The sequence below is a fragment of the Aspergillus undulatus genome (genome assembly GCF_047715775.1).
Source record: "Aspergillus undulatus strain CBS 261.88 unplaced genomic scaffold BDV17scaffold_53, whole genome shotgun sequence".
Classification (NCBI taxonomy): Eukaryota; Fungi; Ascomycota; class Eurotiomycetes; order Eurotiales; family Aspergillaceae; genus Aspergillus; species Aspergillus undulatus.
In genome coordinates, this window is record NW_027396657.1 from 36736 (window position 1) to 49713 (window position 12978).

Genomic DNA, 12978 nt, shown 5'->3' on the forward strand with positions numbered 1-12978 from the left:
GAACTTATGAGCTCGATGTACGTGCAGGTGTTGAAGTGGGAACAGGGGGCTGATTTAATAAGGATTGACTGTATTATTTCACTCCCTGGTGTCCTCGTATAGTTCAACATATACGTGGTTAAATCTACCAATAGTCCTTCTCTTCCTGCTCCTGCTTGATGGCCTCTTCCTCGGAAGGATCAAATTCGACTCTTGCCACCACGCTTTGCACGTCCTTCATGCTCTCAATCTCCTCGAATTTCAACCCATTGTTTTCTTGTAACATGGGCGCCATCACCCGCATGTCAGGGCTCATTGGGCCGCGGTTGCAGGCCCCTACTCCGTCCATCTTCTCGAGAACTGCCTTCGAAATCCGCAGCAGATCGGCTATGCCGTCTTGACCCACTGCCGCCGCAACAGGGCTGTTGGGGGAGCTGGGTGGCTGGCCGGTAAGGAGAGTAGCAACGTCGCCGAATAGATCACTGCAACGCCAATGTTGAGTCCGTTCGCCAATCTCTAGGGCCGTATTTGTCTTCAGAAGGGCTTCAATGGCGGAGCTGATGAGCGAAAGTTCAAACCACACTTTCCCTCTCTGGATCATCTCTGCACTATTGGAGTAACGTGCTCTGACGTGTTGATTGTCCGGTGACTCATGAAGCCCAATAAAAAGATCTTGGACCTCCGTGACCTGAAGAAAGATGCTTGAACCGTCGCTTGCTTGGCTCATGTCCTTGGACCCCTCGGGGCCAAGATAACGATGACGGGTCCATCGTTTCATGAACACTTTCTCGATGTTCATCTTGGTTCTTTTTGGAACGGAGGTGTGGATGCTAATATGCTTGTCTGCTGGAATCCACAAATGCTCAGCCATGTACTTGGCAACATCCTCGAATTCGGGGTGAGATCCAGACTGATACAAAGCAGCCGACCCTACTACCGCTCTCGCGTCCCATATTTGTCCGGGAGAGTGCAAGTTTACTGCTCCGAGAACCGATTTTGGGGTTTGGATCGTGTATCCCCCCTGCTCATCAAAGGCAATGAGGAGTAATTCGTCTGCCTTTGTACGGCAATGGAACTCGTAGCTGATGCCATACTCGCTGTATTCCTGTCCAAACATGCGGGACTTGCCTTGGCCTTTGGACGTTTTGAGGTCCACGATGTGGTCAATCTCGGAGCCACAGACTGTGAGTCTGTTCACAAACTTGGTTGTCGGCGCTGCCGCGCCAGTTCGTGATTGAAATATCTTTGACCATTCCGCCTGGGACATCAAATTGTCGATACATGTCCTGGGAAGAAGCGGGACAACAATGAGCCCGAATTGCATCTCGAACGTGAGAATACCAGGAAAGGCTTCGGCCGCTCCAAGCGTCGGCTTCATCACGTCAAACAATTGTCGGACGTCCTCTTCGACTACTGGGCCCTGCTGTTTGGGGGAAGACGCTTGATGTGCAGGCGCAAGAGTTGCCTTCGAGTTCGTCCCTGGTGAGACATTCAAGCTTTGCGATTTTCCCAGCGGCTTCTTGGGGTTCGGCATCCCCCAAGCAGCTTCCAGCGTTGCTTGTTTAGCCGCCGCTTTTTTCCTGGTCTTCTGGTTTGGCTTCGTCGCTTTTTGGTTCATGGTTTTATTAAACTCCCTGGTCTGCATTTCGTCGACTGATTGGGCCGCTTCAGGCCTCTTGGCTCGTTCAAGATCGCCTCCCACTTGTTTCGAGAGCAACCTGCAGTAATCTCCTGGTCGCTGGCACGGCCTGGCAGGAGGATTCGAACCAACAGAGACCGAGCGTATGCTGTATGCGTCGTTCACGCTCTTGAGCCTCGCTTCCAAGTCGGGTAACTTTGCGCTCAGAGGTGCATCAGGCAGCGGCTCTGGGGTAGCTATTGACCCATCAGAGTGCGCGGTTTCGGCCATGTTTAGACCAGCAAGGCCATCGTGATGTTTGTCGACGGGCACCATAGATTGTTCACTTCCAGAACTAGCAAGAGATCGAGCCGCGCTACTGGAGGCTGCCATATTCGGGACAAGTGGTGGGGTGTTGAACCGGAAGGGTGGACAGCTGGACTTTGTAGTATCGACCGGGGTTGAGTCGTCGATCAGCTTATCATGTTTGTTTGACGGTTTGACAGCCGGCTGGATCAAACGCTTACAGGCCGCACTAGCCTGTGGTTCCTTTTTTGACCGCGCGACCGAGGTGGTTTTTCTGGACTTTGCACCGGTTAAGCCAGGCTTAAGCGTTCGCGCCGTGGACCTGTCGAGAGGGTCATGAGGAGGCGGTTTCTCGGCCTGAATGACTGGGCCTTGAAGACCCCGGGTACTGTTAACATCCGGTTCGTACTGCATTTTCCAAATTTGCCGATAGGTGTTGACCATAGCTGTAGGTTCTAAACCCCTTGATTCTATCTGTGGCTGATAAGGCACAATCTCTGGCGACAGTTGCTTGGTGTCCTTAGTCTCAATCTTCTGGGAAGGTATAACTGCCCTGCGTTTTTTAATGCCGGGCGCTTGTTTAATATCAGTTCTAGTACTCGCTAGGGGCAACATCTGGTTCTGCGGGCCAGCAGCATCTTCAAACTGTTTTACCGCCTCAGTTGCTTCTGGAGTTAATCTGTCCGCAACCCATCGCGTTACCTGACTCGCCTTCTCTAGAGACAAGTACGGGTGACTTGCCGCGTCTTGTAATGGTGGCAACTGGGAATTAGCAGGAGGGCTATTCAGCACTGGTTCCAATGTGGCAAATTTGTCTCCGTTGCCCACTTCATGGTACATAAAATCGCTCCAGATACGAGAGTCCTTATTTTCGGTGGTACACATCGGAGGCTGAATAAGGTTTCTGGGAGGCTTATATATTTCGGTCTCCTCGTCCAGAAAGTATAACATACTAACGAACATCCGACCCAACTCGGAATCTGCTAGTACGCGGCGTAGTGCTTCTGTGCCAAGGGTATCGTAAGGTTGAACCCTGTAGCGAGCCTCATTATAAATTGGTCCCAAGACAAGATTACCGATGTTGGAACTATCAAGGTAAGACTGCAAAGCGAATTAGAAGTCATTTCCAAGTAATAGCAAGTGAAATACATACCAAGGGCTTATCTATCATATGAAGTTTCTCCAGAGCATCGTTCACGTCGTTCTCGCGCTCACCCGAGACTCGAACGCCCTTTTCGTTGTCCACCACGATGATCTCGGTTCCGGTGCCTTTTGCAATTCCACTTAGCGCCTCAGTATGCTTGTTCGCAGTGAAGCAGCCAACACCGCCATCAATTGACCACCAGAACTTTGTGACTTGGCTGCGTACATGCGGGATGAATTTTGCAGCATCATCATCCAGAGCCACTAAACCACAGATTGCATCATGATTGGGGCAATCAGTGACGGAAGATGTATCTTGAATTGCCGACGGAAGGATCAATAAACGCAGCCTAGGTTTCTGAGTTTCCATTAGCATGCGATCGGAGGAGAAGTACAAGTTCTAGAATAAACTTACATCAAGGAGATCCTTTGTCTTCTGCTTTTCGACGAAAGAATGAATCAATTCAGCTATGGGGGCTAAACACCCCTCAAGTTTGCCTTTGACGACGAGTGCCTTGAGAGAGATTGATCGTTTAGAGATAATACGCCAAGGTATTAGAAGGGAAACTTACCTCCTCGTTTTGTGAGTAATCGCAATGACACTCCGCTTGTGGGATTTCTCGGCTACAGAGTACAGACGCGATCATCAGTGAATAAAATAGAAAGTGAGTTTTAGAGACATACTGCAACTCGTTCTCGAGTTCTTGGACCTGTAGAGGTTGGGTTAACGAGGTACTAGGAGGTAGAGACTGAGCGGTAGCTTACTCCTATGTCCTCGAAAGCCCATCCACTCGTGAACGCTAGGCGTTGCATTTGTAGATCCATGATAGAGGGCTCAATGAGGCTGAAGCCAAAGCCAAGAGGATCCCGGCAATCTTGGATAAGCAGCGGCAGGCTCCAGAGCTAGTACGCGTGCGGTGATGGAGACGGAGATGAAGGAAGCCGTGTTGTTGAGTTCTGAGAGCAAAATGAGGGATTCTAAAAAGTATAAAACGCAAGAAAACGGGTATCGAGAGTACAGCCAGAGAGGCAACACAATGCAAATGGAATAAGGCCTGTTTGGCGTGTCTTGTGTTGCTCGTTGCCAAGGGAGATGGAAGATGAGAGAGGGAAGAAGAGGGGAGAGAGAAGGAAGGAGGGTGAGAGGAGAGAGACACCCAACCCGGGAGAGAACTTGCCATGACGATTTCACCAGGGCAATGACATGTCTAAGGTGAGACATTTCAAACAGTGTCCTGTGAATGGAAGCAGAGAAGGATCGAGGAAAGCAAACAAAGATCTGCACTTTCCCGTAGTTGAGAAAAAAAATGGAAAACAAGCAGATGCAGGGGAATATGTACTGTGGACAGTCCAAGTGACTGACTGCTTCAATTGACAACATGCCGCCTTCCGAAGGATGAGGGAGCAGTCAGCACAAAGTAGTGTTAAGTAACTCAAGGAATTCTATTAATTTGAAAATCGCCGCAAAGTGTGCATCATAGGGACAGGAACAACGAGGGGAACACTCCATCTATATTTCCAGGGTATCAGAAGCCCCGAACTCCAGGCCATGCCAAAATTAGGAAAGAAAACGAATAAAGACATGGCAAACCGTTGTTAATATACAGTCTCACCGGGCAACGTAACCACGGGAGATCCAAGATCGCCGATTATATGCTTCGCTGACGTTAGATGAAAGGTAAATTCGACTCGCCAACACCGGGGTTGATACCAATGACTTTTGGCTATGCGATGCTAGAATTCGGTTTGATCGAAATGCGTTGGGGCACTGGCGCACAGGGGCTGCTCACTCGACATCGTTGACCTCGCGTTTGACCTGTAAGACCCATTTCATCTGTCCTTCGGTTTCTTTCAGGGATGCGAGGGCAGCGTTGATCTTTGCCTCGCCTTGCTGACCTTGTTCAATCAAGTCTCTCACCTCCCCGTCGTGCGCTTGTTTGTAGACCTCATACTGCTTGAACAGTGCCTCAAAATTCTCCCGCGCTCGTTCGAGCTCTCGATCTTTCTGAGCCATGATCGAATCCAACTGGCCTATTTGCGACTTCGTGTGCTCGTGCTTATCTCTCAATGCAATAAAATCGTCGCGTATGCCTTTCAGTCTCCGTTGTTGATCCGCGCGCTCCCGTTGACCAGATTTCGCCAGCACGTCGTATTGGGTTTGGGCAAGTTGAGCGATTTCCTGCAGTTCGGCGGACCTCTGGTGGAAGTCGTCTTGCGCTTCATCCATCAACTGGTGAAACCTCAATTTTTCGTTCTCCGCTTGCTGCCGCCTATCGCGTTCGCTCTGAATCTCGGCGCGCAATTCTTCAATCTTTTTCTCCTTGCGCGAGAGTGAGTGCAGGCTCATTTCGTGTGAGTGTTCGAGATTTTGCAGCCGGTCGGTCATGTTCTGAACCTGGGTCTTGAAAGCTTCGTTCGTCCGTTGTGTTTCCTCTGCGCGCGACCGATAAACACTGCATTCGCGAGTCAAGCGCGCAATATCTTCTTGTAGATTGTGTATGACACGTCCTGACTTGCCTGTAGCGGCGTGACCGACGGCGGAGGACCATTCCGTTGCTGTCGCATCACCGTTTGTAGGAGGGAATCCGTTGTTGTGGCTGGGCGGCGGGCTCGTTGCTTCTGGGATAGAAAGTCATAAGTTAGCAGATTGCCAATTGGTACTGAAGGCAAAAGTGAGAGGGGTAGACCAACCTATTGTCGTCTCCGCAGCTCCCGAGTCCTCTTGTCGCTCAGGAGCGTCCACCTCGAACAAACCATTGTGCTGGGGCATGTTCAGCTCTGTTTCGACATGAGGCAAGCTGATACGAGGAGCTCGAAAGGGACCTGATGTAGCTGACCCATTGATCGGGGAGTTAGCATTCTCGCTTTCTGGTTTGGTTGACTTCTTGGGCCGTCCAAATCGGACTATGCTCGGCATGACGGGGAACGGAATTTAGGCCAACGATAAAGGAAACCGCAATTGCCCAAGCAGCTTGGAGTGCTCAAATAGGAAGCAAGGTAGGAAATTGGTGAGGCGCAAAGGTGAGCTGGTGTTTTTCTGGTGATGCCAATAGCAGTATGCCTCGTGGTCGAGCGTAAGTCCGACATAAAAAGGTTCTCAGGATGAGGCGAAGGGCGACAGTGAGAGCATGGGCAGTAGCTCTGCGGGCATGAAAAGAACAGGGACCATACCAGAAGTGAGGCCAGAGCCTGATAAAGAAAGATCCGCGGCAGGAGAATTATTGTTTTGGGTTTACTGTCAAAATGATGTTATTAGTATCGCGCTTAGGATGCATGGGTTAAGATTGCCGAGACATCAAATTGCGGTGGGAGAGTGAGGCGCTGGACAAATTGACTTACTTTGCAGCTGACGATGATCTTTTGGGCTCTATATATAAACAACAAGCGCCCAGTCTCTGATATTAGCCAAAATCTGCAGTTCTATACAATAAGACGAGAAAGTTGGCGTCGGGGATGTAAAAGGAGCGTTGCGGAGAGAAAGTGGACTCGACCAATGCGGCTGTGATATACTCTGGACTCCCGTGAGGTGCGCAAACCTGAATAATATTGACTGCGCAACAATATTTATAGAAGCCCAATCACATTGAGCCTTTCATGACGCTTTTGGTGTTGTTGTCTTTGAATCACCAATAATGAGTATTACACGACTTGACATTAATGATTCAAAGACAATGACACCCAGACCCAACTTCTAGAACAAAGAGTGCCGATCGACGGCATCTGTATCGGCTTCTGGTAACCTTTCTGTGGCTAAAAATTAGTCTCATTTTTCTTTGATAAGACTGTGCTAATGTATAAGGGTAATATGCCCCCTTGTTTTCAGGTTTTGAACTTGCGACCGACGTGAGTGGAGCAAAAGGGACGAAAGGCGAACAAAGTATGGAGTACAACGCCCAGTACAAGAAAGTAGAGCGAGTCCAAAGACTGTCAGGTACTACATGACCTTTACAGAAGAGGATAATAGGCCCTCTCCAATATCTCCGCCGGGAACTTCACATAGACATTCCGATCCAACAATATATACACGACAGTGAGACCACTTGAGCACAGCAAATGTCCCCCTTCGACTTGTTGTCCAGCGAGCCTGTCCAGCGAACTCAATGCCGTGGAGACTGGACAACCTGAGTTCAAGTCTTCTGGCTCTCACGCAGCGAAATAAATGACAGCAGCCACAGCAGCCACAGCAGCCAGAGCCATCTCAGGAGAGACATTTCGAAAGGTGACGCCATCATTGGTGGGTGATTGTACTGTGCTCTTACCCGAAGTCATGTTAATTCGAGTGGATGGGCTGTTCAGAGTTGGAATATAGCCGTTATTGCCTTTTTGGACAGTAGGTCTCGTACCGCCGAGAGGAGTGGTGTCTGAGGGAAGAGAGATGGTTGAAGCGGAAGTGACTGCGGGTTCCTCGCCAGGTCCAGGAGCGAGCGTCACACGACTAGAGTAGTTGATGCTGCCATCTTGTTCGATCTGGAAAGCATAGTCGGAGCCCGCAGGAAGGGCTGCTTCGGGGGCCCATGTAAAAGAGCCTCCAGTCGCTTGGTCCGTTAGGACTTTCATGGTCTGGAGGTCACCGGAAGGGCCTTGCCGCAGGGTGATCTTTGCGGGCTATGATCGATTAGCATGAAGTCAAGCAGGAGGGAGCTGCGGTTCATACAGCATTTGGATCGCCCTTCCAATACAAGGTGGCTGGCTGCCCGGTGTAGATGGTTGTCGGCCACTTCGTAAATGCGACGCCCGCCAGACTGACTTGGGCCAGACACGCCCAGGTAGCGAGAAGAGGCTTTAGAAAACGCATTTTGGCTCGTCGTAAATGAGTATGAAGAAAGTGAAAGCAGATTATAGAGTCCAAAACTAAATTGATAGACGTAAGAGTGCAGACGATGATGAATCGATATGAGAAAAGAGTAGAGAGGAGTCAAAGACAGACAAGGAGCGCGTCGAACCAACAGAGACTCAAAACAAGGGCAAGAACGACGTACAACTGGTCGTGACGGAATTGGGGAAAGAACTATAGACTGCAGTGGCCTGTGTTGTGTTCTTGCTACTTACCCTGCCGTGGCCGTACTGATGATCTCGAGCGTCGAGAAGAGAAGACTTGAACTAGAGCAGACTACTGGTATCTCTTATTTACGTGGAGCCGAGCGAAGAATGAGAGGCTTCAAAATACACAGCATTCCTGTCAACAAATCTCCTGCAATGGATGGTATGGACACCGAGAATGCTCTCCCAAGCTAGCAGCAACCGACCCCCGGCCTAATCAACAATAGTACATTCAATCTCTAGGTGGTATCAAGCTTCTGTACTCCAATTGTTGCTAATCATGCCAATTTTTACTTTAAATGGGAAGGACGTTGTCTATTCGCCGCGGATGCGGGAATACTACCGGATGCGGAAGAGAAATGAACCTCACTGTACTAATCAGGACCATTTCCGGCTCCTGCATTTTTGGAAGTTGCGACCTTCGTCCCTTCCGCTGTAACTGTCACCACATCTTGACTTCGTCTATCTTTAACCTGCCCTTCTGCATCATGCGCTCGTTTATCCCATTCAGCCCGATGAGATTGTCATTTTATCTCTACCTACAAAGGATATAACCCATTTTAAAGTCACTCGTTAAACCTACACTCGTTTATCTATATCGTCTGCTTCGTTCCAGTCCACCAATTTCAACACTAGCCTCAATCGCGTGCTTCGCCTTTAACATAATACAACACCGGTACGATCTCGGTATGCTCCTGGAAGACACGCCGATCTTGACGAAGGATGATGAATCGTCGTCCGAGGTGTTGATTGCTGCTGGGCGAGCATGCTCAGTAACAACGCCAACATACGAACAGCGCTACTACCGTTCGGTGGATGTTGGGATTCGTCCAGACCCGGAACCTGATCCAGAACCATACATACCTCCCAATACATTGACGACTCGAGAATCCATGGAAATGACCCGTCTCGAAGCGCTGCATACCCTCGACACATGCCGTCATGTTATTGCGACTCTTGAGCTGACCAGATTGCGCAAGTCCCGCACTGGCCTCTACCATTGGATGGCATTCTGGGATCGACTGTACGAGCGGTCATTCTCGAGCATGCTTTCGTCTCGGGTCATGGCCGCCTTATACAAGGTTGACGCATTATTTCGCGCCGTTTCCTTTGACCTCCATCAACTTGCACGGAAGACAGAGTTTGCTGTCTGTAGCGCCTCTTCCGAGAAAGAGATTCTCCAGATACTCGAGAGAATGGAGGATGAGGTCACCCTAAGGGGAAAACGAAGGCGCAGAAAGGCTCAACATATACTGCAGAAAATGCGCGCCAATATCGAAGCGATCCCGGTCAAAGTCAACGACGAACTCTTCGACGACATGAAACGTGGCGTATTTGGACTAGATGTCTTTTGTGATTACCACCCAGGGGACGAGAGAGCAGAACAGACTGAGCGGATGTGGTCTCAGCATTTTATAGGGCAATCAGTGGGCCTAGTTGCGGTTTCTCCATACCTCTACCGACAATGGCGGGACTCCTCGATTACGGATACTACATCTCAGCCATTGGCCGCGTATAGCTCGAATAATACTCGTTGAACGGACTCCGTGCTGGGCAGTAATGGGAGCTTGGAAGAAACATATTGAACGCAGCACCGGGCATCGTTCGCGTGCTTATGATGGGCTCTATTCTGCATGTACAGCGTCAAGCGGGCGTTATGATTGTGACCTTTGGCACATTAGATAGAATTGTTTATTCTGCACGTTAAAGTTGACGGAGATATTGGTTAGGTAGAATAGTACGAACCGATTGTTTTTGACACTGATTCTGAAAGCTCTAACATAAACTCGAAACACCATACTCCGTAAAAGCACCCGCTCATGCAAAATCCCACAAAGACCGCAAAAGACTCCCAGGCGCCGAATCCACACCCCCATCCTCCTCCAACAGCCGATCCGTAAATATCCGTTTCGGAATCTGGTACTCCACAACCGGAATCTTCCTGAGCGGCTTCTCCCCCGTCCCCAACTCCGCCTGCAGCATGCCCTGATACGTATAATCTAAAAAGTCCTCCAGGTTATAACTCTGCTTCGTAAACTGCTCTGATATGATTCCGGCGATTGATGCCACATTGGGGTGGTAGTGAGACTGTAGCGTCTCGATCTCCCACAGACTACTCTCGATCGCACCGGTGCGGTCAGGGTCGCTCTCCCCCGGGTCGAACGGGTCGTCCATGCCTTCCTTTTCGAGCTCATCCTTGGTCTCGGGATCGCGGATGACGCGGTGCAGCATGAACGTGCAGGTCGGGTGGGACTTGAAGAGGTTGTAGATGAAGGGGACGATGGCGACGATAGCGGCGGGCGGTGCGTTAAGCGCTAAGCGGGACAGACGCTTAATGAAGCTTGCGACGAGCGTTGCGGGGAGGTGAGTGGATGCGAGGAAGGTGTTTAGGAGGCGGAAGAAGCGCGAGCGGTGCTTTGAGTGGAGGAGGTCGGCGTCGAGGAGGGAGTAGAGTTTTGGGTAGAATTGGGGGTAGTCGAGGTTTTTCTCTTGGATGAGGTAGAATAGGCCGGAGAGGGCGAGGAGGGAGGTTGCGCCGCCGACATTGTACGAGTCTGTTAGGAAGTCCATGAGGAATTCGGGGCGGATGAACCAGGGCTCGATGTGGTGGACCATTATGCGGAGGAGGGTTTTGCGGAGCGGTGCGGAGAGGTTGTTTTGGATGACGGTGAGCCAGGCGTCTTGGGCGCGCTTTTTGTAAACGTTGACAGATTTGAGTTTCTTGTTTTCTTTGCTGGTTTTTGTGTAGAAGGTATTGAACTTGTGGTCTGCGCTGGGGACGTTGTCGCAGGCTTGAAGGATTGTGACTAGGGTTTCGAGTATTTCTGTGCTTCGCGCTGTTGATGCGTAGTCGCTGTTTTCAAGATTAGAGGCGGTTCAAGAGCAGTGAAGGAGGATATGGAGAGGGCAACATACGCAACTTGCATGAATGTATAGTAGGTAACATCCTCATGAGGCTTCAGGAACTTCTCCAAGAACTCTGACCGTAAAGTTTGCCCATCTCGCGCCTCGACCACGGCCTCGAAGATATTGCGAAAGAAACCCGAGATCCAAGCCTGGGTCTCGTCTCCTGGAATATGTGTAGCACGTTCGTTGAGGAGGCGCATGGCTAAGGTCAGGGCAGTAAGCTTGTAGGGTTAGCATGGAACAGAATATTGTCCAACGAGCGCAACTCACCTGAGACGAAGCATCGCTCACGCGCATGATAGATTCCAATAGCCTCTGATATTCCCGACAACGTTCCTTCAGCCATGCCACAACGATTTTCTCGTTCTCTGCTGCACGCTCTGGCTCGGTCAAGTTTCCACCAGCAATCAATCGGCTGAAGACTCGACAAAGTGACACGGCGGCTGCCAGGTTGGGATTGACGAGTGATCCATCTCCGCTGAGCATGGAAATAAGCGTCGCGATGTTGTTGTAGTGTTTTCTCGACTCGGAGATTTGCTCCTCCAGTTGCTGGATTTCGACCATCGAGTCTGCGCTATCATTTTCTGCGACGGCACGGCGTTTGGAGGAAGGAACACTGCTCTCTTTCGAGCTCTTTCGCTTCTTCGAGATGACGGGTTTATCTATAGCTGAAGGCATCTTGATAGATCGGTGCGAACGACCGTCCTTGTCGCAGAAAAGGCAGCTGTGCTCTTGCTTGTGGTTTCCTTGTGCTGGTTCTATAATTTTTCGGGCATCTTCGGCTAGTGGTTTTTCCGGTGACCGCACGATTACCATAACAGGACTAGTGCGACACCGCTCAAGCCGCCATCCCGACTTCAGTTCTCCTCAATTCCGTTCATCCATCACATCCTGTCAAGGTCTGACTATCACAACAATGGCTTCGCGTCTTGCTAAGAGCGCCATTGGTACGCTTCCAGATATTCTTCAGGGTCGCTTTCAGCACCTGATAACAGTCGCTAACTCCTAGCAGGCGCTGCCCGTGTGCGGCCCACCCTTTCTTCGCGCAACGTCGCTGCCATCACGGCCAACCTCTCCGCAACCCGCTCTGCCTCCAACGTCCCTACCGAAGACCCCAAGAAGAAGGCTCAGTCGATCCTTGACGCTGTTCCCGGCAACTCCCTTGTCTCCAAGACCGCCCTCCTTTCCGCTACCGCCGGTCTCTCCATTGCCGCTATCAGCAATGAGCTCTACGTGATGAACGAGGAAACCGTTGCTGCTTTCTGTCTGCTCAGCGTTTTCACCGCTGTTGCCAAGTACGGCGGCCCTGCTTACAAGGAGTGGGCCGACGGCCAGATCAAGAAGCACACCGACATCCTGAACGCTGCCCGTGCCGACCACACCAACGCTGTTAAGTCGCGCATGGAGAACGTCAAGGAGCTGTCCGGTGTTGTTGAGCTCACCAAGCAGCTCTTTGCTGTTTCCAAGGTACATATACAGCATTTCTGGGCATCATTATGTTCAATATCATGTTCGGGAATAATGGAACTAACGCTCTGTGAAGGAAACCGCCCAGCTCGAGGCCCAGGCCTACGAGCTCGAGCAGCGCACTGCTCTTGCTACCGAGGCCAAGCAGGTCCTTGACTCGTGGGTTCGCTACGAGGGCCAGGTTAAGCAGCGCCAGCAGCGTGAGCTGGCCGAGACCGTCATTGGCAAGATCCAAAAGGAACTTGAGAACCCCAAGACTCTCCAGCAGATCCTCAACCAGAGCGTCGCTGATGTTGAGCGTAAGTCACAATCTTGGGATCTACGTGTGAGCTGGAGCAAGATTAACAGTTTCCCGCAGGCATCATGTCCTCCAAGGCCCAGTAAATGGAGTCTGCTTGATAGCTTGCTGTCAACTCGTGTACAAATTAAGACCTGTTTCTGTGCTGAATTAGACATATCAATACCATGTTGATCTACGAATTTCATCGATCTCTGTACCAATTCAATCAGTTCGATGT

At 50.6% G+C, this 12978-nt stretch overlaps 7 protein-coding genes across 7 annotated transcripts; 2 read left to right on the top strand and 5 right to left on the bottom strand.

The window, feature by feature from the left end:
* Window positions 1-6: 6 nt before the first annotated feature.
* Window positions 7-4060, bottom strand: BDV17DRAFT_183030 (uncharacterized protein). The gene is made up of 6 exons (XM_073754976.1): window positions 3812-4060; window positions 3731-3756; window positions 3619-3670; window positions 3462-3560; window positions 3057-3404; window positions 7-3004 (listed from the first exon to the last, which is right to left on the bottom strand). The coding sequence occupies exons 1-6, from the start codon at window positions 3869-3871 to the stop codon at window positions 125-127; spliced, it is 3465 nt and encodes a 1154-aa protein (XP_073612316.1). The 5' UTR covers window positions 3872-4060; the 3' UTR covers window positions 7-124.
* BDV17DRAFT_183034 (uncharacterized protein) lies at window positions 3730-4629 on the bottom strand. The gene is made up of 2 exons (XM_073754977.1): window positions 3812-4629; window positions 3730-3756 (listed from the first exon to the last, which is right to left on the bottom strand). Exon 1 carries the CDS (start codon window positions 4425-4427, stop codon window positions 3882-3884), a length of 546 nt encoding a protein of 181 aa, XP_073612317.1. The 5' UTR covers window positions 4428-4629; the 3' UTR covers window positions 3730-3756; window positions 3812-3881.
* On the bottom strand, window positions 4627-6061 carry BDV17DRAFT_183054 (uncharacterized protein). The gene is made up of 2 exons (XM_073754978.1): window positions 5738-6061; window positions 4627-5665 (listed from the first exon to the last, which is right to left on the bottom strand). The coding sequence occupies exons 1-2, from the start codon at window positions 5961-5963 to the stop codon at window positions 4833-4835; spliced, it is 1059 nt and encodes a 352-aa protein (XP_073612318.1). The 5' UTR covers window positions 5964-6061; the 3' UTR covers window positions 4627-4832.
* Window positions 6062-7189: 1128 nt separating this feature from the next.
* Window positions 7190-7841, bottom strand: BDV17DRAFT_294379 (GPI anchored serine-threonine rich family protein; the record flags this gene model as incomplete). The annotated part of the gene is made up of 2 exons (XM_073762821.1): window positions 7190-7651; window positions 7701-7841. The coding sequence occupies 2 exons, from the start codon at window positions 7839-7841 to the stop codon at window positions 7190-7192; spliced, it is 603 nt and encodes a 200-aa protein (XP_073612319.1).
* A 934-nt stretch (window positions 7842-8775) lies between these two features.
* BDV17DRAFT_283896 (uncharacterized protein) lies at window positions 8776-9624 on the top strand (the record flags this gene model as incomplete). Its single annotated transcript, XM_073760439.1, has 1 exon — window positions 8776-9624. One exon carries the CDS (start codon window positions 8776-8778, stop codon window positions 9622-9624), a length of 849 nt encoding a protein of 282 aa, XP_073612320.1.
* Window positions 9625-9904: 280 nt separating this feature from the next.
* Window positions 9905-11671, bottom strand: noc4 (ribosome biosynthesis protein NOC4; the record flags this gene model as incomplete). The annotated part of the gene is made up of 3 exons (XM_073762822.1): window positions 9905-10940; window positions 11003-11214; window positions 11264-11671. The coding sequence occupies 3 exons, from the start codon at window positions 11669-11671 to the stop codon at window positions 9905-9907; spliced, it is 1656 nt and encodes a 551-aa protein (XP_073612321.1).
* Window positions 11672-11868: 197 nt separating this feature from the next.
* On the top strand, window positions 11869-12960 carry atp4 (F1F0 ATP synthase subunit 4). Its single transcript, XM_073758838.1, has 4 exons — window positions 11869-11940; window positions 12006-12460; window positions 12537-12759; window positions 12819-12960. Exons 1-4 carry the CDS (start codon window positions 11910-11912, stop codon window positions 12842-12844), a joined length of 735 nt encoding a protein of 244 aa, XP_073612322.1. The 5' UTR covers window positions 11869-11909; the 3' UTR covers window positions 12845-12960.
* Window positions 12961-12978: the final 18 nt, after the last annotated feature.

What these genes read in the sequence shown, in the direction of transcription:
- BDV17DRAFT_183034 (XM_073754977.1), bottom strand. Translation starts at nt 4,427, where the DNA reads ATGTTGTCAATTGAAGCAGTCAGTCACTTGGACTGTCCACAGTACATA.
- BDV17DRAFT_183030 (XM_073754976.1), bottom strand. Translation starts at nt 3,871, where the DNA reads ATGGATCTACAAATGCAACGCCTAGCGTTCACGAGTGGATGGGCTTTC. An exon ending in AGACAAAGGATCTCCTTGAT is followed by an intron (nt 3,405 to 3,461) that starts GTAAGTTTATTC and finishes ATGGAAACTCAG; the next exon opens with AAACCTAGGCTGCGTTTATT. An exon ending in ATATGATAGATAAGCCCTTG is followed by an intron (nt 3,005 to 3,056) that starts GTATGTATTTCA and finishes TTCGCTTTGCAG; the next exon opens with TCTTACCTTGATAGTTCCAA.
- atp4 (XM_073758838.1), top strand. Translation starts at nt 11,910, where the DNA reads ATGGCTTCGCGTCTTGCTAAGAGCGCCATTG. An exon ending in TCTTGCTAAGAGCGCCATTG is followed by an intron (nt 11,941 to 12,005) that starts GTACGCTTCCAG and finishes AACTCCTAGCAG; the next exon opens with GCGCTGCCCGTGTGCGGCCC. An exon ending in GAGCGTCGCTGATGTTGAGC is followed by an intron (nt 12,760 to 12,818) that starts GTAAGTCACAAT and finishes AGTTTCCCGCAG; the next exon opens with GCATCATGTCCTCCAAGGCC.
- BDV17DRAFT_183054 (XM_073754978.1), bottom strand. Translation starts at nt 5,963, where the DNA reads ATGCCGAGCATAGTCCGATTTGGACGGCCCAAGAAGTCAACCAAACCA. An exon ending in AGCTGCGGAGACGACAATAG is followed by an intron (nt 5,666 to 5,737) that starts GTTGGTCTACCC and finishes TTTCTATCCCAG; the next exon opens with AAGCAACGAGCCCGCCGCCC.